General features: G+C 37.2%; 1 protein-coding gene across 1 annotated transcript in view; it reads right to left on the reverse strand.

Moving 5' to 3' along the window:
• BEND2 (BEN domain containing 2) overlaps positions 1-26,791 on the reverse strand; it is a 55,251-nt gene that overhangs the window by 18,453 nt on the left and 10,007 nt on the right. The window contains exons 3-12 of the mRNA XM_070603891.1: positions 26,630-26,778; positions 22,813-22,887; positions 17,026-17,130; positions 15,840-16,251; positions 14,530-14,655; positions 13,239-13,349; positions 11,932-12,081; positions 10,117-10,263; positions 6,893-7,015; positions 5,574-5,681 (exon numbers count right to left, since the gene is read on the reverse strand). Coding sequence (XP_070459992.1) covers positions 5,574-5,681; positions 6,893-7,015; positions 10,117-10,263; positions 11,932-12,081; positions 13,239-13,349; positions 14,530-14,655; positions 15,840-16,251; positions 17,026-17,130; positions 22,813-22,887; positions 26,630-26,778 — 1,506 coding nt within the window. The remainder of the gene's footprint in view (positions 1-5,573; positions 5,682-6,892; positions 7,016-10,116; positions 10,264-11,931; positions 12,082-13,238; positions 13,350-14,529; positions 14,656-15,839; positions 16,252-17,025; positions 17,131-22,812; positions 22,888-26,629; positions 26,779-26,791) is intronic.

The following is a 26,791-nucleotide window of genomic DNA, read 5'->3' on the forward strand; positions in this document are numbered from 1 at the left end:
AATATGGGTGAATACAATACTATTCTGAGTTGTGTAAATCATATGTGATGACTGAAACAAAAATGGAAACACCATCTGACACCAAAGACAATGACAGTTAAAAGTGAGGAGGGCTGGGATCTGCCCTGTGGCCTAGAGGTTAAGTTTGGTACATTCCACTTAGGTGGCCCGGGTTCACAGGTTCAGATCCCAGGCACGGACCTATACCACTCATCACCCATGCTGTGGCAGTGACCCACATACAAAATAGAGGAAGATTGGCACAGATGTTAGCTCAGGAACAATCTTCCTCAAGCAAAAAGAGGAAGATTAGTAACAAATGTTAGCTCAAGGCGAATCTTCCTTAACAAAACAAAAAAAAGTGAGTAGGACAAAGGAACCTAAGTGGAATTAAAGTTTCCACACTTCATTCTCAGTGGTAAAATGCTGATACCAGTAGACTATGGTAAGCCACATGCATATAGTAACACTCAGAGCAACCACTAGGAAAACTGTACAAAGCAATACACTCGAAGACATAAATCAAGATGGAATACTATAGGGGGCCAGCCCTGTGGCTTAGTAGTTAAGTTTGGCACACTTTGTTTCGGTGGCCCAGGTTTGCAGGTTCAGATCCCAGGCGCAGACCTACACCACTTGTCAGCCATGCTGTGTCAGTGACCCACATACAAAATAGAGGAAGACTGGCACAGATGTTAGCTCAGGGACAATCTTCCTCAAGCAAAAAGAAAAAAAAAGGAATACTAGAAAATATTCAGGTAATCCACAGTAAGGCAAGAAAGAGAAACAGAGGAATGAAAAACAGAGGAAACAAAGTGAAAAATAATAAAATGACAGACAATTAAAAATTACTTTAAATGTAAATAACCATATCAATTAAATGGCAGCAATTGATAAAGTAGATAAAAATCAAGACCCAACTATATGCTGTTTACAAGAAGTTCTACAAATTCAATGATATAGGTAGACTGAAACTAAAAAGATGGGAAAATATATACCATGAAAATAGTAATCCAAAAAAAGAGCAGACTAGCTATATTTATATCAGACAAAGTAGACTTCAGAGCAAAGAAAGTTACTGAAGACAAATAAGGATGAAATGATCAAGCCCCAGGAAGACATAATTACCTTCAACACACCAAACCATGAGTCTCAAAATACATGAAGCAAAAACCGAAAGACCTCAAAGCAGAAATAATCAAATCCAGAATTACAGTTGAAGATGTCAACACTCCCCTCTCAGCAACTGATAGAACAACCAGACCAAAAATTAGCAAGTATATAGAAGACCTGAACAACACAGTCAACCAACAGGATTCTCATTATAGAACATTCCACCCAATAAAAGCAGAATACATACTTTTTTCAAATGCCTGTGAATCATTCACCAAGACAGACCACATCCTGGGCTATAGAAAAATCTCAACAAATTTAAAAGAAATGAAAGCATATAGAGTATATTTTCTGATCATAATGGAATCAAACTGGAAATGAATAATAGAAAGACAAGAAGAAAATCTTTAAACATTTGGAAATTAAACAGCACACTTCTAAATAATACATGCATCAAAGAGAAAGTTTCCAAGAAAATAATAAAGTACGTAGGACTTAATGAAAATACAACTTACCAAAATATATGGGATGCAACTAAAGCAGTATTAAAGTGAAATTTATAGCACTAAATGCTTACATTAGAAAAGAGGACAGGGAGCCGGCCCCACAGCCAAATGGTTATGTTCGCACACTCTGCTTTGGTGGCCCACGGTTTTGCCAGTTTGGATCCTGGGCGCAGACCTAGCATGGCTCATCAAGCCATGATGAGGCAGCGTCCCATATAGCAGAGCCAGAAGGACCTACAGGAAGAATATACAACTATGTACTGGGGGACTTTGGGGAAAAGGAAAAAAAAGATTGGCAACAGATGTTAAGCTCAGGTGCTAATCTTAAAAAAAAGAAAGAAAATGAAAGAGGAGGGGGTCTCAAATCTATAAATCTACACCAAAAAATAAGACTAGAAAAGTAAAATAAACCCAAAATAAGAAAAAAAGAAAAACAAGGAATAATACAGAGCAGAAATCAATGAAACTGAAAATATAAAAACAATAGGAAATCAATGAAACAAAAAGCTGGTGCCTCAAAAAGATTAATAAAGCTAATAAACCTCTAGAAAAACTTACGAAAATAAAAAGAGATGATGCAAATCATCAATATCAGGAATGAAACAGGATATCACTACAGATCCAGAAGCAATTAAAAGGATAATAAGGAATACTACAAACCACTTTACACTCATAAATTTGATAACTTAGAAGAAATGGGCCAATTCCTTCAAAATTACAAATACCATAACTCATCCTAAATGATATAGATAATCTAAATAGTCCTATAACCATCAAAGAAATTGAATTTGCAATTAAAAAGCTCCCAAAAAGGAATCTACAGGTCTAGATGATTTTACTGGAGATTTTAACCAAATATTTAAAGAATTAACAGTAATTTTTCACATACTCTTCCACAGAAGAGGAGGAAAAACCCTTACTCATTTTATGAAGCTACTATGCCCTGATACTAAAACCAGACAAAGATAGTACCAAAAAAGAAAGATAAAGACCAATATCTTTCATGAACTTGGACACAAAAATTCTTAATCAAATATTTGCAAACCAAATCAATAATGTATTCAAAGAATTATGCAACAGAACCAAGTGGGATTTATCCCAGGTACGCAAGGCTAGTTCAACAATGAAAAATCAATCCATATCAACAGGCTAAAGAGAAACCATGTGATCATTGACATAGAAAAATTGTCTGCCAAAACCCAATACCCATTATTGATAAAAACTCTCAGCAAGTTAGGAATAGAGGGAAATTGCCTCAAATTAATAAAGATCATCTATCAAAAACCTACAGTTAACATCATACTAAATGGTGAAAGACTGAATGCTTTTTCCCTAAGATCAGAAACAAGGCAAAGATGTCCATTCTCACCACTTTTATTCAACATAACACTGGAAGTTCTAGTCTACTGCAATAATGCAAGAAAAAGGAATAAAAGGCATATAGATTGGACAGGAAAAGATAAAACAGTCCCTATTTGTAGACGTCGTAATACAGAAAGATGGCTATATAGAAAATCCCAAGGAATTGCCAAAAAAAGACTCCTAAAACTAATAAGTGAGCTCATCAATGTCACAAGATGCAAGATCAACATTCACAAATCAAGCTTATTTCTATAGACTAACAGTGAAAATGTGTAAACCAAAATTTAAAACATAATAACATTTACAGCATCGCCAAAGAAAATGAAACACTTAGGTAAAACCTTATTTTTAAAAAATGTACAGAATCTGTATCCTGAAAATTAGAAAATGATGACAAAAGAAATCAATAATATTGTATTAATAATATGTAAGAATAATATGTATTAATAAATACAGACATACAATGCTCATGGATGAGAAGACAGCATACTAAAGATATCAGTTCTTCTCAAGTTGATCTGTAGATTTAATGCAATTCCTATCAAAATCCCAGCAAGTTTTTTGGAAACATAAACAAAGTTATTCTAAAATTAGCATGGTTGGAGCCGGCCCCATGGCAGAGTGGTTAAGTTTGCGCACTCTGCTGCGGTGGCCCAGGGTTTCAGCGGTTTGAATGCTGGGTGCAGACATGGTACCGCTCATCAGGCCGTGCTGAGGCGGCATCCCACATGCCACACAGCTTGAAGGACCCACAACTAAAAAAAATACACAACTATGTACCTGGGGGGCTTTGGGAGAAAAAGGAAAAATAAAATCTTAAAAATAAATAAATTAATTAATTTAATTTAATTAGCATGGAAAGGCACAGAACTTAGAATAGCTGCAACGATTTTGAAAAAAAAAGAACAAAGTAGGAGGAATCATTCTACCTGAAGTTAAGGCATAATCATGACATTGTGGTTTGCCAGGGGGATAGAAACATAGATCAGTGGAACACAAGAGAGAAACCAAAAACAGACCTACACAAATATGCCTAATTGGTTTTTGATTAAGGTACAAAAGTAAGTCAGTGAAGGAAAGATAGCCATTCAAAAAATGGTGCTGCAGCAACAGGATATCCATAGGCGGAAAAAAAAAAAGAACCTCAACCTAAATCTCACATCTTATATAAAATTAACTCAAATGGATCAAAAATGTATATGTGAGATATAGAATATAAAACTTTTAGAAAAAACAAAAGAGAAAAAAGAGTTCACAGACTTGACACCAGAAGTAGAATCCCTAAAAGGAAAAGTTGATACATTGAACCTCACGAAAATTAAAAACTTTCATTCTGCGAAAAAACCTGTAGAGAGGAGGAAAAGGTAAGCTGCAGACAGGAAGAAAATATTTGCAACCACATATCCAACAAAAGATTCGTATCTACAAATATCTAAGCAACTCTCAAAAGTCAGCAGTAAAAGCATAAATATTACTATAAGAAGACAGAACAGAGATTTCAGAGAAAAGAACATACTGATTGCAAATTAGCTCATGGAAAGATGTTGTACATCACTATCCAAAGGCAAATGCATATTAAGCCCACAATGAAGTATTACTATACACCTCTTAAAATGGCTAAAATAAAAAAAAAGTGAAAACACCAAATGCTGGTGAGGATGCAGAGAAACTGAATCACTTACACACTGCTGGTGGGAATGTAAAATGGTACAGTAATTCTGGAAATAGTTTGCCAGTTTTTTATAAAACTAAACATGCACTTACCATACCACCCAGCAACTGCACTCCTGGGCATTTACCATAGAGAAATGACATTCACACAAAAACTTGTATGCAAGTGTTCATAGCAGCTTTATTCCTAATAGCCAAAAACAGGAAACAACTCAGATGTCCTTCAATGGGTGAACAGATAAACAAATTGTGGTACAGCCACACCATGGAATAGTACTCAGCAATAAAAAGGAAGGAACTACTGATACATGCAGCAACTTGGATGAATTTCCAGGGAATTATGCTAAGTGAAAAAGGCAATCCCAAAAGGTTAAACACTATATGAGTCCGTTAATATAACATTCTTGCAATGACAAAATTATAAAGAGGGAAAACACATTAGTACTTGGATGGGTTAGGGATGAAGCCAGGGAAGAAAGGGCATGAAGGACGTGGGTGTGGTTATAAAAAGGCAACGAGAGCATTCCTGGAAGGGATAGAGCAGTTCTGTGTCATGACAGTAGTGGAGAATACTTGTACCTAAACATGTCACAAAAGTGCAGAGAACTAAATACACACACAAACAAACAAATGAATACAAGTCAAGCTGGGGACATAAGAATAGATCTGTGGATTGCATCAATGTCAAAATCCTAGTTGTGATATTTTACCATATTTTTGCAAAATATTACTATTGGGAGAAATTGGGTAAAACATACACAAGATCTCTCTGTATTATTTCTTGCACCTATATGTGGTTCTAAAATATCCCAAAATGAAACCTTTAATTTTGAAAAAGCTATCACTAAGAATTAATATGAAGAATGTTGGTAAATCTAGATTAAAGAGTGCTACTTATAATATGTATCACTTCAAACTCACCAAAACCAGAAGTGAGGAAGAAAGATTCTGAACCAGTATCTTGATCATTGCCATTTTCCATTGAAGTTGGACAATTCACTGTCTCAGAACTCATTTCTGTGCTGGATTCTGTTTGAACGACATTTCAATAAGTAAAACATTTTCAAGTGCTGGAAGACAAGAAACCTCAACAGTAAATTTTATATCAGGAGAAACTATCCTTCAGTAATGAAGGGGAAATAAAGACATCCTCAGACAAAGGAAAACTAAAAAACATTGTCACAGGCTGACTTACCCTCAAAAACTGGCTAAAGGAATATCTTCACACCAAAAGGATATGATGAAGGAAGGAATCTTGGAGCATGAGGAAGGAAGAGCAGAAATATGCATGCAGAAAAACTAGATCACTCACGCATTGCTGGTGGGAACATAAAATGGTACAGCTACAGTGGAAAACAACCTGGCAGTATTTTACAAAACTCAATGTCCCATTACCATAGGACCCAGAAACTGTGCTCTTGGGCATTAGCCCAGAGAAATGAAAACTGATGTTCACACAGAAACCTGTACACGGGTGTTCACAGCAGCTTTACTCCTAATAGCCAAAAACCAGAAACAACCCAGATGTCCTCCAACGAGTGAACAGATAAACAAACCTTGGTACACCCATACCATGGAATGGTACTCAGCAATAAAAAAGAAAACTACTACTGATATACACAGCAACTTAGATGAATCTCCAGGGAATTATACAGAATGAAAAAAGGCAATCCCCAAAGGTTACATACTATGTGAGTCTATTTATATAAAACTCTTGAAATGGCAGATTAGTGGTTGCCAAGGGCAGGGACAGGACAAGGTAGGGGTAAAAGGCTGAGAAGAGAAAGGTGGGTGTGGTTGTAAAGGGCAATAGGTGAAATCCTTGTGGTGATGGAAATGTTCTGAATCTTGACTGTGATGGAGCATATGGAAACCTAGCCACATCGCGGAATTATATAAAACTGAATACACATACACACACACAAACATAAACACACGTACAAATACAAATAAAACTGAGAACATCTCAATAAAACCTGTGGACTGTATCAATGTCTATATCCCGGTTGTGAGAGTATACTGTAGTTTTGCAAGATGTTATCATTGGGGGAAACTGGGTAAAGTGTACACAAGATCTTTCTGCATGATTTCTTACAATTGCATGTAGAGCTAAAATTTTCCTAAAATAGAACTTTCAATTTTTAATTAATTAAGTTTTAATTAGGAAAAGCTCACACTAAGGGTGGTAATGAGTCTAGATTAAACAGTTCTACTTGTAATATGTATCATTTCAAACTCACCAAAACTGGGAGGGATGAAGAAATATGATGAAGTGTCTTGACCACTGCCATTTTCCAAGAAAGGTGGATAATTCATCACCGGAGTGTTCCTTTCCGGGCTGGTTTCTGCTTTGACCAACATTTCTATAAGGAAAACATTTCTCAAATGCTGTAAGAAAAGACTCCCAACCTCATATTCTAAATCCAATGAAATCATCCTTCAATCATAAGGCAAAAATAAAGATATGTACAGACAAAGGAGAACCAAAAGTATTTGTCACTAACTGACATGCTTAAAAAATGGCTAAAGGAAAATCTTCAAAGAGAAAGCGTATAATAAAAAGAATTCTGGAGCATCAAGCAGGAAAAAGAACAATGGAAAGAGCAGAAATAGATGCAAAGAAACTGGATCACTCATACATTCCTAGCGGGAATGGAAAATGGTACAGCCACAATGGAAAGCAGTTTGTCAGTATCTCATAAAGCTAAGGATGCAATTACCAGAGGACCCAGAAATTGCACTCTTGGGCATTCATCCCAGACAAATGAAAGCTGTGAAAGAGTGAGATGAAGTGAAATTAAAAGCTATGAACAAGTATTCATAGCAGCTTTACTCCTAGCAGCCAAAACCAGGAAACCCAGAGGTTTTCAAAAGGCGAACAGATAAATAAACCATGGTACATCCATATCATGAAATACTACTCAGGAATAAAAAAGAAGGACCAACTGATAGACACAACAATGAATTAGACTGAGGGAAAGAAGCTAATCTCAAACACCACATGATTCCATTTATATAAAATCCTGAAGGCACAAATTATAGGTCTGGAGAACAGATTCACGGTTGCCAGCAGTTAGAGACAGGGCAGAGGCTGGGAGAGGGGGGAAAATGTCAACTGGAGGGAGGTGGGTATGGTTATAAAACAGTAATATGAGGGATCATGGTGGTGATGGAACTGTTTCAGGGCTTGCCTGTGGTAGAGGATACGCAAACCTACACATATGATAAAATTACATCAAACTAAACACACACACAAATTAACACAAGTGAAACTGGGCACATCTCAATAATATCTGTGAATGGTATCATGTCAGTATTTTGATTGTGATCATTTTCTATCATTTTACAAGATGTTACCATTGGGGGAAACTGGGAAATGGGAACACAGGATCTCTCTGTACCATTTATTACAACTGCATGTGCAACTAAATTTTCTGAAAATAAAAACTTTAATTAGAAAAAGCCGGACTGGCCCCATTGCCGAGTGGTTAAGTTCATGCGCTCTGCTTTGGCGGCCCAGGGTTTTGCCGGTTTGAATCCTGGGCGCGGACATGGCACCACTCACCAGGCCATGCTGGGGAGGCGTCCCACATGCCACGACTGGAAGGATCCACAACTAAAAATGCACAACTATGTACCGGGGGGCTTTGGGGAGAAAAAGGAAAAATAAAATCTTTAAAAAAAAAAAAAGAAAAAGAAAAAGCTACCATTATCTTGCACTAAGGATGTTGACAAATCTAGATTAAATGTGCTATGTGTCATAAGTATCGTTTCAAACTCCCCGAAACTGGGAGGAATGCAGCAACACAAGGAAATGTCTTGGCCACTATTGTTTTCCAATAAAAGTGGATAATTTGTTGTCTCAGAGTTCTGTTCCAGGCTGGTTTGAGCTTTTCCCAACATTTCTATAAGTAAAATATTTTCAAGTACTGAAAGACACGAAATCTCAACCATGAATTCTGTATCAGGCAAAACTATCCTTCAAGATTTGAGCAGATTTGGGACAACATGAATGAACCCAGAGGGCATTATGCAAAGTGAAATAAGCCAGACAGAGAAAGACAAATCACTTATACGTGGAATCTCAAGAAAGAGAAAAAGTTGAGCTCATAGAAAAAGAGTAGATTGGTGGTTGCCAGGGGGCGCGGGGTGGGGGAAATAGGGAAGAGGCTTGTAAAAGGGTACAAACTTTGAGCTAGGAGATGAAGAAGGCCTGAAGATCTAAGTATAACATGGTGACCAGAGCTGATAATACTGTATTGTATAGTTGAAATTTGCTAAGAGAGTAGAACTTAACCGTTCTTGCCACCAAAAAATAAAAGGTAAATATATGAAGTAATGGACGTGTTAACTAACTTGACACAATCCTTTCACAGTGTATACCTATTTCAAATCATCACATTGTACACTTTAAATATATCACAATTTAATTTGTCAATTATACCTCAACAAAGCTGAAAAACAGAAATGAACATCTAAATTGTTAAAAAAAAAAAGGGGGGGGAAATAAAGACATTCTCACATGATTCTCACATGAAGAAAAGCTAAAAGTATTTGTCACTAGCTGACTTAGACTTAAGAATGGCCAAAGGGAAATCTATTAGAAAAGAATGATGGAAGAACAAATCTTGGAGCATCAAAAAGGAAGAAAAAACAATGAAAGCAGCATAAATATGGATGCAGAGAAACTGGATCACTCATACACTGCTTGCAGGAAGTAAAACGGTACAGCCTCCCTGTACAACTGTTTGGCGGTTTCCTATAAAACTAAACATGCAATTACCATATAACCAAGCATTTGCACTTTGGACATTTATCTAAGAGAAGGCAAAACATCTGTTTACACAAAAACCTGTACATGGACAATCATAGCAATTTTTACTTGTAATACTAAAAATTGAGGGGGGGAAGTCCAGTTCTTCCACAGTGAGCCAATACACAAACCATGGTACATCCATACCATGGAATAGTACTCAGCAATAAAAAAGATACACTACTGATACATGCAACAAGTCAAATAAATCTCCAGGGAATTATACTGAGATAGGTATGATTATAAAAGGGCAATATGAGGCATCCTTACGGTGACAGAAATGTTCGATATCTTGACTGTGATGGTGGACATCAAACCTACTCATGTGATAAAATCGAATACAACTAAACACGTGCACACAAATCAATACAATTAAACTGGAGAAATCTCAGTAAGATCTGCTGATTGTATCTATGTCAATATCTTGGTTGTGATGTTCTATTATAGTTTTGCAAGATGTTATTGTTGGGAGACACGGGTAAAGCATAAACGGCATCTCTCTGTATTATTTCTTACAACTACATGTGCGTCTTAAATTACCACAAAATTGAAAGTTTAATTTAAAAAAGAGCTACCACTAGCTCACATTAAGGATGTTGATGGATCTAGATTAAACAGTGCTACTTGAAAGATGTATCATTTCAAACTCACCAAAATTGGATGGGATGAAGACAGATGAAGAGGCAGTATCCGGGCCACTGTCGTTTCCCAGTAAAGTTGGGTAATACACTGCCTGAGAGCTGTTTTCCAGGCTGGTTTCTGCTTTTCCCGGCATTTCTACAAGTACAATTTTTTCAGCTGCTGGAAGACAAGAACTCTCAACTGTGAATTCTCTACTGGGTGAGATTATCCTTCAGGAAAGAAGGGGAAATAAAAATATTCTGACGCAAAGGAAAATTTTTTAAAAAATTGTCCCTAGTAGAGTTACTCTTAAAAAACAGCTAAAGGATTGAGGTTATTATGCCAAATAAGTGAGATGGAGAAAGCCAAATACCATATGATTGGACCCATATGGAGAAGATAAAAATAACAACAAACAAATACACAGAGACAGAGAATAGACTGGTGGTTACCAGAGAGGAGGTGGCAAGGGCAAAAGGGGTAAAAGGGCACATGTGAACAGTGACGGATGGCAACTAGACTTTGGGTGGTGAACATAATGTGGTCTACACAGAAGTCAAAGTATAATGATGTACTCTTGATTTTTATGTAACGTTATAAACCAATGTGACCTCAATAAAAAAAAAACAGCTAAAGGGAAATCTTCAAGCAGAAAAGATACTATGAAAGACGGAATCTTAGAGCATGAGGAAGGAAGAAATAACAACGGAATGATCAGAAATATGGATGAAGAGAAACTGGATCACCCATACATCGCTGTTGGGAATGTAAAATGGTACAGCGTCTCTGGAAAACTGTTTGGCAGTCTCTTATAAAGCTAAACATGCTATTACCATAACACCTAGCAGTTGCACTCTTGGCATTCATGACAGACAAATGAAAACTTATATTTACGCAAAAACCAGTGCATGAATGTTCATAGCAGCTTTACTTGTAGTATCCAGAAACTTGGAAAGAAAAAAAAACAGATGTCCTTCAATGTGCGAATGGTTTTTTAAAAAAACTGTTGCATATCTATATCATGGAAAACTCTCCATCAATACAAAGGACCTATTGAGAAATGAAAACTTATATTTACACAAAAATGTGTACATGAATATTTATAGCTGCTTTTTTTTATTACTCCTAATAGCCAAAAACTGAAAGAAACCCAGATGTCCTTCAACAGGTGAGCAGTTAAACAAAATGTAGCATATCCATAGCATGGAATACTATTCAGGAATAATAGTAAAAACTATTGACACATGCAACAAACTGGATGAATCTCTAGGGAATTAAGCTGAGTGAAAAAGAGCTAATCCCAAAATGTTCCATAGTGTATGATTCCACTTATATAACAATCTGAAGAGATAAAATTATAGCAACGGAGAAGAGATCAGTGGTAGGCAGGTGTTAGGGATAGGTCTTAGAGGAGGGGAGGGTGGGTGTGGTTGTAAAAGGGCGATAATGAGGAATCCTCGAGTGATGGGAATGACCTCTACCTTGACTGTGGGGTGGCTGCGCAAACCTACTCATGTGATAAAATTGCATAGTGCTAATTACACACATGAACATGTACACACACACACACATACAAATAAAACTGGAGGCATCTCAATAACATCTGTGGATTGCATCAATGTCAATATCTGAGAGTGACACTGCCCTATGGTTTCGCAAGCTGTTATCACTGAGGAAAATAGGTAAAGCACAAACTGGATCTCTCGGTATTATTTCTTACAACTGCATGTGAATTTTAAATTACATCAAAATAAAAACTTTAAAAAAGAGCTGCAACTGCTTTGTATTAAGGATGTTGATGGATTTAAACAGTGCTACTTGAACTATCTATCATTTCAAACTCACCAGAATCAGGTGGCAGGGAGAGAGATGAATTGTCAGTATCTGGATCAGTGATACTTCCCAATAAAGCTGGGTAATACATTGTCTGAGAGCTGTTTTCCAGGCCAGTTTCTGCTTTTCTCGGCATTTCTATAAGTACGAGTTTTTCAGGTGCTGAAAGAAAAGAACTCTCAACAGTGAATTCTAAGGCGAAAGTATCCTTCAGGAAAAAGATGAAATAAAGACATTCTGAAACAAAGGAAAACTAAGAGAATCTGTCCCTAGCAGACTTACCCGTATAGAAAGGCTAAAGGAAAATTTTCAAACAGAAAGGATATAGTGAAAGAAAGAAATCTGGAGCATCAGGAAGGAAGAACGAACAATGGGAAGAACAGAAATAAGGATGAGAAGAAACTGATCACCCATACATTGCTAGTGAGCATGAAAAATAGTACGGCCTCTTTGGAAAACTGTTTGGCAGTTTCTTATAAAACTAAACATGCTATTACCATAGACTCAACAATTACACTCTGGGCATTCACGACAGAAATAAAAACTTATATTTATACAAAAAACAGTACATAAATGTTCACAGCAGCTTTCTTCCTAATATGAAAAACTGAAAAAAAACTGATGTCCTTCAATGGGTGAATGGTTAAAAACAACTATCTCATATTGAAATCATAGAAAACTATTCAGCAATACAAAGGGAAGAAGTATTGATACACGCAACAACCTGGGAGAATCTTCAGGGAATTATGCTGAGTAAAAGGAACACAATCCTCAAGGGTTACACACCATAAGATTCCCTTTATATGACACTTCTGAAGTGACAAAATTATAGAGACCACTGTTTGCCAGGGGTTAGGGAACAGGCATGGAGAAGGAAGGGGCGACCTGAGAGAGGTGGGTGTGGTTATAAAAGGGCAAGGCGAGGCATCCTTGTGGTGATGGAAATGTTCTGTATCTTGACTGTGCTGGTGGATATCAAACTTACTCATGTGACAAAATCAGATAGAAATAAATATAAATACACACAAATTACTACAAGTAAAACTGGGAACATCTCAATAACATCTGCATATTACATCAATGTCAATACCCTGGTTGTGATATTTTGATATAGTTTTGGAAGATGTTATCATTGGGAAAAAAGGGCAAAGTCTAAACGGGATCTCTTAGTATTATTTCTTACAAACATATGTGAATCTAAAATAATTTCAAAATAAAAAGTTTAATTTAAAACATCAGTTACTACTAGCTTGCATTAAGGATGTTGATGCATCTAGATTAAACAGTGCTACTTGTAATACGTATCATTTGAAACTCACCAAAATTCGGTGGGAGGCAGACAGATGAAGAGGAAGAACATTGGCCATTGTCATTTCCCCATAAAGTTGAGTAATTCATTGCCTCAGGGTTGTTTTCCAGGTTGGTTTCTGCTATTTTTGGTGTATACACAGAAAGAACACTTTTCAAATGCTTAAGAAAAGAACTCTCAAAGTTAATTCTATTCATAGCAAAACTGTCCATCATTAATTTATGGAAAATAAAGACATTGTTACATGAACAAAAACTAAAAGAACTTTTCCCTTACAGACATACCCTTAAAGACAGGCTAAAGGAAAATCTTCAAACAGAAAGGATATGAGAAACAATGGATCTTTGAGCATCAAGAAGAAAGAAAGAACAATAGAAAGAGAAGAAATATGCATGTAGAGAAATTGTATCACTTATATATTACAGGTGGCAGGTAAAATGGGACTGATCTTCTGAAAAAAATTTTAGCAGTTTCTTATAAAACTAAACATGGAATTGCCATATGACCCAGAATTGCCCTCTTGGGCATTCATCTCAAAGAAATGTAAACTTATGTTTACACAAAATCCCGTACATGACTGTTGATAGACTTTAACTTGAAATAGCCAAAAATTGCAAATATCCCAGATGTCCTTCAATGGATAAACAGATAAACAGTTGTATATCCATATGATGGCATGGTACTCAACAATAAAAAGGAAGGAATTATTGATACATGCAACAATTGGTATGACTCTCCAGGAAATTATGTTTAGTGAAAAAAAAAGCCATGCCCAAAAGGTTATTTAGTATTTTACTCCACTTAAATAACAATATTCAAGTGACAAAATTATAGAAAGAGAGGTGAGTTCATTGCTTTCCAGGGGTTAGGATGGGGCAGTGTGGGAGGAAAGGGTGACCAGAGGGAGGTGGCTGTGGTTACAAAAGGGCAATGTGAAGGGTCCTTGTGGTGATGACGGAAGTGTTCTGTATCACAACCATGGTGGCGGACAGACACACCGACTCATAGAATAAAACTGCACAAAACCAAATACACATTCACACACACACACACAAATGTGGATTTAATCAATGTCAGTATCCTGGGTAATATTTTACTAGTTTTGCAAGACATTATCGTTAGGAAAAATGGGTAAAGCACAAATGGGCACTCTGTGTAATTTCTTAAAACTACACATGAATCTAAAATTATCTCAAAATAAAAAGCTTAATTAAAAAAGAGCTACCACTGACTTGCATTAAGGATGTTGGTAAATCTAGATTAAACACTGCTATTTGTAATGTGTATCATTTCAAACTCACCAAAATCAGGAAGGATGAAGACAGATGAAGAGTCAGTATCTTGGCCACTGTCATTTCCCAATAAAATTGGGTAATACATTGACTCAGCACCGTTTTCAAAGCTGGTTTCTGCTGTTACTGGCATTTCTATAAATAAAAAGTTTTCAGGAGCTATAATACAAGAACTCTCATCCACAAATTCCATACTGGGTGAAACTATCCTTCAGGAAAGAAGGGGAAATAAAGACATTCTCACAGAAAGGAAAACTAAAAGATTTTTTGTCCCCAGCAGACTTACTTTTAAAGAAAGGTTAATGGAAAGCCTATCAGAAAAACATGATGAAAGAAGGAATCATGAAACATTAGAAGAAAAAAAGAACAATGGAAAGAGCAGAAACATGGATGCGGATAAACTGGATCACTCATACATAACTGGCAGGAATGCAAAATGGCACAGCTACACTGGAAAACAGGAAGTTTCTCATAAAACTAAACATGCAATTAACATATAACCAGCAATTGCACTCTTGGGTATTCATGTCAGAGAAATGAAAACTTTTATTTACACTAAAATCTGTACGTGAATATTCACAGAGCCTTACTCCTAAGAGTTAAAAACTGGAAAACAAAAATCCAAAATTTTCTTCAACAGATGACTGGATAAACTATGGCACATCTATACCATGGAATTGTACTCAGCAACAAAAAGGAAGTAACTAGAGATACACGCAACAACTTGGTTATCTCCAGGGACTTATGTTGAGTGAAAAAAGCCAATATCAAAAGTTTATGACCTATACGCATTCAACTATATAACAATTTGGAAGCGACAAAGTTCTAGAGATGAAGAATAGATCAGTGACTGCCAAGCGTTAGGGACAGTGGAATGGGAAGGGCAGGGCCACCAGAGGGTGGTGGGTGTGGTTATAAAAGGACAACACAAATGATCTTTGTGGTGGTGAAAATGTTCTGTACCTTGACTATGGTGGTAGACATACAAAACTTCTCCCGTAATAAAATTGCATAGAACTAAATGCACAGACACACAAATGAATACAAGTCAAACTGGGGACAGCTGAATAAGATCCATGGCTTATATCAACATTAATAACCTGGTTGTGATATTTTACTGTAGTTTTACAAGACGTTACCATTGGGGGAAACTGGGTAAAGAGTATCATTCTGTATTATTTCTTACAACTGCATGTGACTCTACAATTATTTCACTATAAAACTTTTAATTAAAAAAGAATAGCTCTAGTTTGCATTAAGGATGATTTTTAATCTAGATTAAAGGATGCTATCTATAATATGTGCCACTTCAAACTCACCAAAATTGGGAGGAGTGCCAAGAGATGACGAGGCAGCGTCTGGACCCATGCTGTTATTTCCCAGTAAAACTGAGCAGTGCATCATCTCAGGGATGTTGGCCAGACTGAGTTCCCCTTGTGGCAGAAGTGCTGTAGGTACTGCTAGAGGAGCCTGGGCAGATGAGGTAACATTGTTGATACTTTTGACATCTTCGCCCAAAGGACAGGATAGGACAGCAAGACCAGGTACGGGGCCGCCTGGTGTATAAAATGGCTGTAAAGAATGTGTGGAGACAATCTTGGGAAGTGGACTCTCCTGGAGGAGCGGCTGCTGCAGTTCCAGGCGTGCATTTGACTGAAGAGACGTTCCTACAGAGTTGGTCTGGACAGAGCTTTCCCGACTTTCCACTGGCAAAGACAGCCCGCCATCTCCCTGTCCAGGGTAAGAGAACAGAATGGGTTTTCTTTGGTTCCTGGACTTTAATTTCTCCATGAAGTATACAATCAAAACTTTTTTGTGTAAATCTAGTTACCCTCTAAAATGACACAGACCCAATATAAATCATCTGTGAGTAAAAATAAGAATTAAAAAGTTAGCAAAAGCATTAACACCTATTTTCCCTGCAACATCATTTTCCACAATTAAAGACAAATGCTGAATTTTTATTATATGATTTTTATTCCTCTTCAACCCTACATTTTGATTGCATTTCCTACATTATGGTTACAAACATAAAAATATTCAGTGTCATAATTTCTCAAACCTTAACTTCAGCATTCTTCCCACAGAGGTTTAGTCTCCTATGCGCTACTAAAGTAATTCTGGATCAGACTTGCAGTCTCACAGAGTTATTGGTTCACTCACTTCTAACTGACTGGCATCTTTAGGATTTAGGAACTAGAGATTTATCAAAGTAGTAAGAATTTGGCAGGGGGCTTGCTGGGGAAGATTCGCCCTAAGCTGGCATCTGTTGCCCATCTTCCTCTTTTTTCTCGCTCCCCAAAGCCCCAGTACATAGTTGTATATTCAAGTTGTAAGTCCATCTAGTTCTTCTATGTGAGCCACCACCACAGCATGGCTAGTGACAGACAAGAGGTGTGGTTCTGCATCTGGGAACCAAACCTGGGCTGCCAAAACAGAGCGTGCCAAACTTTAACCACTAGGCTATCAGGGCTGGCTCAGTAAAAATGTTTTTATGACACTTACGTAATTGACTGATAATGGTTTCTCCCAAGAATGTTGATCTTTTGCAACGATTCCATAAAGGTGGCTAACCTGTCTATTCGTGTTTTCAATAAGTTCACGCAAATCCTATTATAATAAAAAAATATTTTAGTAGTTCCTATTTCAAAAGAAAAGTAACATATAAAAAGATCAATAAGCCAAATTTTAACTGCTAGAAACAAAGTTCTCAAGCCGTCAGAAATGTCTTGTTTCCCACTTGATGCCTGGTTTTAGGCGACGTGGAGCCGAGCCGGCTGAGGTAAGGAGCCCCATCTCCTCCTCAGCTACTCCACGTCATGCCAGCATTTTCAGCTTTGCTACTGGAGAGTCAGCGTACCACAATTCCTGGAAGCCGTCACATTTATGATGGAGGCATTTTACATCAAGGAAGGTGCTATTTTAGGAAAGAAACTTTCAAATCTGCTACAAGGCCAAAGAGCCTCTTTCCATATAATGATGGTATTGAACTAATAGGCAGTGAGCGTTCCACTCAGGAAAGAACAATGAGCCAAATAGAACAGATGTGACTTTTGGCTTCAAAGTATTTTAAAATCGTGCAATCAACAATGAACCTTAGAAAACCTTTGCGTATGCGTCCCCTGCATGCCAATCAGGTGTGTGACTGATAAAACCTGAGAATTCTTGAAATACGCAGAAATTTCATTCGGGCAGAAGATACACTTAAGGAAGAGGCCAGAACCACTTCCTCACTCACGCATTCAAATAAACATTTACTGAGGGCCCACCACCTGTCAGGGCCACTTTGCTAGATGCTGGGAACACAGACGTTAAAAACAAGGAAAAAGCCAGCTCCTGCCCTAGGAACTCCCACTGTAGCTGGAAAGAGAGACAAGTAAAGAGACAATTTCAACAGAGAAAGTGATCAGCAGCCTGGAGCAGCGGGTCTCAAAGTGTGGTCCGTGGACCAGCAGCATCAATATCACCTACTGACTCGGGAACTCTGAGAGTGGGGCTCCGAGATCTGTGTTTTCACAAGCCCTCCAGGTGATTCTGATGCACAATCAAGTGTGAGACCCACCGGCCTAGAGCACTAAGGTAAACAGCACAGGCTCTAGGGGATGAGGTTGGGTTCAAACATTAGCGTTCTGCCACTCCTTGGTTCTGCGACCTTGGGCAAGTTACTTAACTTCTCTGCACTTCAATCTCTCAATAGATTGTGAAAATCTCTCTCAGAGTTCTCTTGAGGACACAGCGAGGTGCTATAATATTATGTTAATACTAACATAATAATAACAACAAATACTACATGATGACCGGTCCAATGGTGTTCAGTTGTCTATTATCATTATTATTACCAGTGCCACGACAAAGGTAAGAACAGGAGGCTAAGCGTGCACAGAAAAAGGGGACCTAACCCAGGCTGGCAGTCATGGCAGGCTTTTCAGAGAAGGATATGCCTGTATTGAGAGTTAAAAGATGAGAAATTGTTCACCAGGTAAGGATGCATGGAAGGGCATACAGGGCAGAAGGAATGGCATATTAAAAAATACCAGAACATGAATAAGCATAATATATTTAGAGAACTATTTCCAGTTTAGTGCAAAGCAGGAGACTTAAGAGGAAAAAGTGTTCGGAAAGGTGGCTGGGGAGGCAAGTAGTACCATAGCTAGTTTTTTACTCTGAAGGCAATAGAAACTCAAGCACAAGAATGACATGAGGTAGACTCATTTTTAGAAAAGTTCAAAATGAAAAATGATGAGGGTCTGGATGAAGATCGTGGTGATTACAATGGAAAAAACTGTTTTGAGTGATATTAAGGAGAGAGAACCATCAGGATTTGGTAAATGGGGGAGAGGGGAAGGAACTAATCAAGGACAGTGTCTCAATTTCTGGCTTAAACAATTAAGGAGATGATGGTAGTTAACCTGAGAGAGGGAATATGGAAAAGATGATTTTGTACACATTATATAGAGTTCTCCAGCAGGCGCCTAGATACAAACATGATTCTAGGGGGAGCAGCATAGGGTAAGACATAGATTTGAGAGTCAGAACTGTACTGAATCAAAACCTTTGGTGAAGAGGAAATCGTTCAGGTAGATTTAGACTGAGCAGAGAGGGACCAATGGACGGTACAAATGAACTTAGAAGAGAAAGATGTAATTTCAAAAACAGAAGAATACTTTTAATAATCCAAACAGTATGCCTGAAGAGATTATTCAGGTTGATTTCGCACATCCACAAAACAAGAATATAACGCTATAAAATAGTGACAATCATGGGGCTGGCCCCATGGCCGAGTGGTTAAGTTTGCGCGCTCCGCTGCAGGCGGCCCAGTGTTTCGTTGGTTCGAATCCTGGGCGTGGACATGGCACTGCTCATCAAACCACGCTGAGGCAGCGTCCCACATGCCACAACTAGAAGGACCCACAACGAAGAATATACAACTATGTACCGGGGGGCTTTGGGGAGAAAAAGGAAAAAAAATTTAAAAAAATAAAAAAAAAATAGTGACAATCAGAAAATAAGAACAAATTACTGAAAATTATAAATATGATTGACTTTGTCAAAGAAAAATAAACAGAACATCAGGAAGATAAAGTTAAGAGTATTACCCAGAACACTGTACATAGGTCAAAGAGCCAGAAAACGAGACAAACATTAAGCAACATGAATGATGTAGGGGTTGTCACATCCAACTAAAAGTCATTCCAGATAGAGGGAATAGAGCACATGGAAAGGAGGAAATGAAGAAAAAATTCTGCCAGAGCTAAAGAATGACGCAAATCTTCAAATTTAAAGGGTCCATGTAGTGCTAAGCAGGATATATGGAAAAGGGATAAAGAAAAGATTCTAAAAGTTTCCAAAGACAGAGAAAAAATTTCACCTATAAAGAATCATAATACTAACAGATTTCTCAAGAACATTGGATGCTAGAATAGAATTTCTATGGGAAAGTAATTCTGAACACAGATATCCATACTCAGTGTGAGAGACAAATGTGGGACATAAGAGATATAAAGGGACATAAAGACAATTTCAGATATGCAAAGACTCTAGAAATTTAACTCATATGCACATTTCTGGGAAAAAAATGTTTAAGGGGTAGTTACTCAGGGAAAATGAAGAAGAAAACCAGAGGGGAATCCAAGATGAGGAAGCCATGGGCTCCAAGAAACAGCAGGCAACTGAAAGAAGTACTGAGATGACAGTTGTGCCTACAAAGTAATTGGTTCAAATTAGAACAGGAAGGATTTGCGTAAAAACGACTTTAAGAAGAAAGTAGATCCCATTCAACATGGAGAATGACTCTGAAGCTTAAAAATCCTAGCAAAGAGATGAAAAATGTGTATTTCTTTTTTCAACAAAAATAAATAAATAAAAGCTCAGCAGAAACTCCAAGAGGAAAAAATCTCCTACATAAGCAAATGTTTAGACAAATAAAGCCATAGTCCAAACAGAAAGCCAACTAGAATATGACATGATTTTGAGTGCTGGTAGAATATAGGAGAGAATCCATTGACCTCGATGCTCGGGACACTGACCAGCAGAGAATCAGCAACATAACATTCTATTTCTTTCCCTATGAGAGGCCAATGACATGATTTGGTTCTATAGAAAATAATGTTTACAAAATCCTACTATTGTAAGTACGGATTATTTGTTTTTGATTTTTAGAAATAACCTATATCCAAAACATGGAAGGCTTATTGATAGTTTACAGAGCAGAATTTATACACGTTGACAGTGTTAGGAATATGAGAAATGGGAAGTGGAAGGAAGACAAGTAGAGGATAGTCTGTGGATTGCTAATTTCTGATTCTTATGTGATGGGGCATGACTGCGGTTCAAAGACTGCTGTTGAAAGCTGATATAACAAGTAACAGAAGTTTATTAGTAAAAACTAACAGTAAGCAATAGAGAACTACAAGTAAGAGTATAACTAATTTCAGGGTGAGGAAGATGAAAGAGCTAAATTCCACATCTTTCACAGTGGTAAAGTTAATAGTTAACACCGCAAGTTAACACCAAAAGAAATAGAGTATAGGTATATTATTTAGATAACGGCAGAAACCACAAGAAAAATTTAAAATAAAGACTATTAAAAGTGGTTACCTCCAAAGTATAGAGCTGAGGGTGGAAAGAAAAATGGTGGGGACTTCCTTATTTCAGTGAAGCCCACTCTCTACTGTTTAACTTTTCTTTGAACTATGTGCATATGTCTTACTTTTATGATTAAAAAAGAGAGACAAAAACAGGAAGTCAGATGTTTAGACAGTGAATATAAATGATGTTCAAAGAGCTGGGTTATTAAGGGGAAGGAAAGAGAAAGGATGACAGCTAAAGAGGGACGGGAAGCCAAAAGAAGAGATTTTTTTAAACTGTGGGAGAACATGCTGAGAGAGAGACAGAGACTGAAGCTGAAGATATAGGAGAGAGAGGGATGACGGAAGGGAAGTGTCTGAGCACAGGGAAAGAGGGTCAGATGCAGAAAACGTGCAAAGGCATTAGCCTTACAGAGGAAGACACCTTTCCCATTCGAATATTCAGGAAGGAGGTCAGCAGGGATGGATCCAGGCAAATTTGTTGGCTATGGGGAGAGGAATCAGGACTTGGAGGGGATTTCTGCTCTATGCCCTCCATCTTCTCCATGAAATAAGAGGCAAGGATTGGGATGCCTGAGCTCCTCAGGGATGGGAGAGAGAGCTGACTAGAGAGCTGTTGAAGGATTACAGGGCCGTGGACAGGTCCCAGCAGAGGTCCTCCCTCTGCTTCCCAGACTGGACAGTTTTACTAAAGAGGATGCTGGGCAAGGATAAAAAAGGAGAACATGAAAGTGCTGCACCATGTGGTCTAGACTGGTAAGGGAAGGAGCTGAAGAAAGGAGAGAGCTAGCAGATTAGGAGAAATGAACAGGAGCCCTTTTGGCCCATTTCAGGGGTAACTTTGGAACCTGGGCATTTCTTATCATAGATGCCATATCCCACCACACCTTGTGCAATTGCTCAGAAGGCCCTGGCAAAGCAGCATCAACCTCGGTGGTCATGGATGCCTGTGTAAGGCAGGCCAGGGACAGCCCTGCTCACAATCAGAAGCCCTCCTTCCCCGCTACATCCCACCCTCTGTACATCCTCCCCAGAAGACTTGATATGTTCCCTTTAAGCATTCCACTTCTGTTCTCAATAATAATGATAAAACTCATGTAAACATTTTTTACTTTTCAAAGTATGCTAGCTCATTTTATTCAAGAAACTTTGTATGTTAAGAAACGTTTATTTTTTATAAACATCATTAGCTCTAGGGTATGCAGCTCACAAAATCCTTGATAATTACATACTTCCATCAATCTCTACCAACATACTAATTTTTACAAAATCCCCTCAAAGCTATGTAAGATAGACTCTTTAAAGAACAGTGGTGGGCTGCCATTTTGTTTCAAATGAGATATCTTGATATGTATTTAGGCACATCCTAAATTTCATCCAAATCAGCCAATTTCCTTAAAAGAGTATGTTGGAGAAATTAAATACTGACCAATCTAGATGAAAGAGACTTACCTACATTTGACCAGTTATGGGCTATTGCTGTTGTTGTTGTTTAAGGCTAGAAAAGCTGAATTTTTATTCCAAGTTTTTCACCTAGGGATGCGGTTCTAACCAGAAATTTTTTTAAATGTATTGCAATGGAGTGATAATCATACAGAACTTGGCATAGCAAATTTCTATTAATAGTACAATGACATTAAATGAGGGAAAAAAATTTTAGCTCAGTATTCTGGAAAACTACATTTAAGAGACAGAACTTTGATACCTCACAACACTGTTGAACTTCCATAAGTTGGTTTTGATGATTTTCAGCATGGAAAACTTCAGATGCATCGCTCATCTATTAATATTATAAAAATAAATAGTCAGTGCTAAATATCGCTAGGAGTCAAATTAAGCACTAGGAAAAAATAACACTTTATATATTTATCGATTTTAATTGTTTTTCTTTTCGCCTACATTCCAAAACATTTCAGAAGTCTTATAATATAAAGCAGAGATAAAGTAAAACCAAAACCCACATTCATATGACAACCAAAAAGATAAGAGCTGATTAAAAATGGGGGTAAGGAAAGAAGTTATTATATAAGAACCTAAGTTCAAGAAAAGGTACTGAATACCAGTTTGAACATATAGTTTATAATATATATAAAGCCAGGTATAGAAATATAGATTTTTGTGTACACATGGATTAGTACACATACATTTATTTCCTAGCTCTGTCCACTGAGAGGGCCTAAGATCAATGACACAAGAGTAGCAATGAACACACCCAGTGTCCAGATCTTGGTTTCCAAATGCCACTCTCCAATAAAAGGAATCAGGGTTCCTTGGAGATAGGTGAATTCCAGGGCTGGGGCAGGGAAAGTATAAATGAACCCAGAACAACTCATGATGTCAGAAAATAAGGAAGCACTCAAAAAAGAAGTGGGGGCATGTCAGAAGGCCACAGGAGCCAACTGGAAGGAGCTCCCAATAGCCAAAGCTAAAAAATGTGATCAATAAAATGATAATATTGAATTATAACTCATATAATACAATAAATGCCCATGAGTCCATATTGATATACAATATATAATTGAATAAATAAATGGAGGAGGACAGCTCTTCCTTACAAATGAATTCCGATTAATAAATACAAAGAAATGAGGGAAATAGAGAGTCACCATTATTAGGGAAACACCACAGTAGTGAATGTTGCAGGTAAAATCTATGAGCTAACTCAACTCAGTGGGCAAAAAGTTAAGGAGAAACAGGATATTAGCATAGTCTCAAAGTACCCTCCCACCCAAGATAGTTATTAATTACAAAGGGAAAAAACAGTAACTTTACAGTGGAAAAATCCAGAAGATATCATGTTAACCCAGTGACTGATGTTAACATCACCAGTAAAAAGATATATGGACACCATGTACTCCTGATATGATTCAATGAGGAGACATCGTTTGTGTGGTGTTCTTGCCAAAAATGAATAATCTCAATCTATTCAAGAGAAAATATCAGAATACCAAAATTGACAGACATTTTACAAAATAACTGATGGGTACACTCATCAAAAATGTCAAGGTCATGAAAGACAGAAAAAAAGAACAACTGTCACAGAGTGGAAGAAACTGAGACACAACTCAATTCAATGTGGGATACTGGACTGGATCCTGGAACAGAAAAGGACATGGGGGAAGGAGAATGGTGAAATTCAAACACGGACTGCAGTTTAGCTAATAGTACAGTACCAATGTTAATATCCTGATTTTGAAAACTCTACTGTGGTTATACAATTACCGTAATTTTAAGTTATGCAGGTAAGTTAACATCAAGGGAAGCTGTCTGAAGTGTGTACACAAGAACTCTCTGTAATATTTTTGCAACTTTTCCGTAAATCTAAAATTATTTCAAAAATTAGAAAAGCTATTGAAACAGGGTACAAAACTGCTGTGAATTTCCTATTAGATAAGGAAAAGAGGAAAATAAAACGGTTAAGTGCTCATTGTCTTGTTAAGTGCTCATTGTTAAGGAAGCATAGAAATTCACGAGAGAGAAATATTTCCTTGAGCTCACAAGTTCAGAGTAACTCCACAGTACACAGGGGCTGAAAAAGAAATAGTTTTCTTTATGATAGTAAGTGCGAATATGTTTGGCAATTAGCAATTAATATTACATAAATATTCAGTCTGATGTGCATTCATTAATGACACGGACACCTTCTTCACAATCAGGTATTCATGTTCTTGCCTAGGGAAGATTTATTAGTAAACCGAAAGGAAATATGAAAGAAAGAGCTGAAAGAAAAGTTCGGGACTTGAATTTTGCTTTCAAGAGGCGCCAAAGCCCTGAAGGACCTCTGCCCACTGTAAATACTACAACAACATGAAAAGATGTACTAGCAGAACTGTTTTCTCAGTAGCCAAGTACACTTAAGAGACTATTTTCCATCAAGCTTGACCCCTTAGGTACTTTAGGGTAGAAAGACTAGTCTTCCTGCAATCTGGCACCAGAACTGCTTTAAAAGCAAATGTTTCTAACTAGGAACAAAGAACCGAATGTTACATTGCTTTTGATTTTCAAATAATCCAACAGCGCCACTCCGTGGACAAAATAGGAAACATTTAAGGTACCTATTTTTCTTAATAAATTAATCTCTAAGTCACCATAAATCCCTTTTTGGAATAAAACAGGGTATAAATAAGTAAATAGACAGCAAATAACCATTAAATTTAATTACAATAACTCTTTATTCTAAGGATAAATTATGGACTATAAGAGTAATTTTAATATAAACATACCAAGTAGTCATCAATATCTTTGTTTTAAAAATTATCTGAATTGGTTCTGCATTATAAACTTATTAGAGAGAAAAAATTATATGGAATTATACTATAGATTAGTAATTATGAAAACAATAGGGGCCGGCTCCGTGGCCGAGTGGTTAAGTTCTCGTGCTCTGCTGCGGCGGCCCAGGGTTCAGATCCTGGGCGCGGACATGGCACCGCTCATCAGGCCACGTTGAGGCGGCGTCCCACATCCCACAACCAGAAGGACCTGCAACTAGGATATACAACTGTGTACAGGGGGTTTTGGGGAGATAAAGCAGAAAAAAAAAAAGATCAGCAATAGTTGTTAGCCCAGGTGCCAATCTTTAAAAAAAAAGAAAACAATATTGCTATTTTACCCTCGTATAGTGCTTTCTGCTTTTCAAAGCGCTTTCACATAATTATGTCAGAAACCATGACTCTTGGTAGACAATTAAAATTATCCCCAAAGATGAAAATATCAGAGCTGATAGAAGTTAAGAGAATTGCCTACACTACATAGGTGGTATTACTATCCTCATCCTTATGTAAGTAAACAAATGCATTCTCTGTTAAGCTAAACTATAGTTTAATAATCTATTTTATTCAACTTCAGAGATCAAGAAGCAGAACAGAATGTGATGGAAAAGTAACACAGTACAACCACTTCAGAAAACTGTTTGGCAATTTCTTATAAACTTTCATCCACCTCAGTATTTCCACTCCCGAGTATTGACCCAAATTAAATGTAAACATACGTTCACAAAGAGAGTTCCATAATAACGTTCATAGCCACCTTACTCATAATAGCCAAAAACTGGAAACAACCCAAATGTCCTTCTAAAGGAGAATGAATAAACAAATTATGGATATTCATACAATGAAATACCACTCAGCAATAAACGGCAATGAAACATTGCTACAACCAGATGAACCTCCAAAACATTATTCTAAGGAAAAGAGACAGTGACACAAGAGCGTATACTGTATGATACTATTAATATGAAGTTTTAGAACAGGCAAAACTAATCTATGATGGAAAAACCATAAGAATAGTATTTCTCCAAGGTTCAGGCAGATGGAGACTTATTGGAAACAGGCATGAGAGAACTTTCTGGGGTGATGGAAATGTTCTTTATCTTGATGGAAGGTGGGTATACATATTTGTCAGAACTCATTGAACTGTACACTTAAGATCTGTGCATTTCACTATATGAAATTAAACTCAATTTTTTTAAAAAAATAAAGCAGAATGGAAAAAACAAAGAAAGATTTTCACTTTAATATACAAACCATATTATCTTCCTCTGGAAAAGATGATTGTCTATTGTGCAACGGGTCAAACTCCACTTCCGCTGAATCGGGATGATATCTTTCTAAATTTCCCAGATGGTTCATTTGTGAAATCGCTTGGTCACCTTGTACTACTAAACCTTCAACTCCTGGAAAGCAACA

The sequence above is a fragment of the Equus przewalskii genome, chromosome X (genome assembly GCF_037783145.1).
Source record: "Equus przewalskii isolate Varuska chromosome X, EquPr2, whole genome shotgun sequence".
Taxonomy (NCBI): domain Eukaryota; kingdom Metazoa; phylum Chordata; class Mammalia; order Perissodactyla; family Equidae; genus Equus; species Equus przewalskii.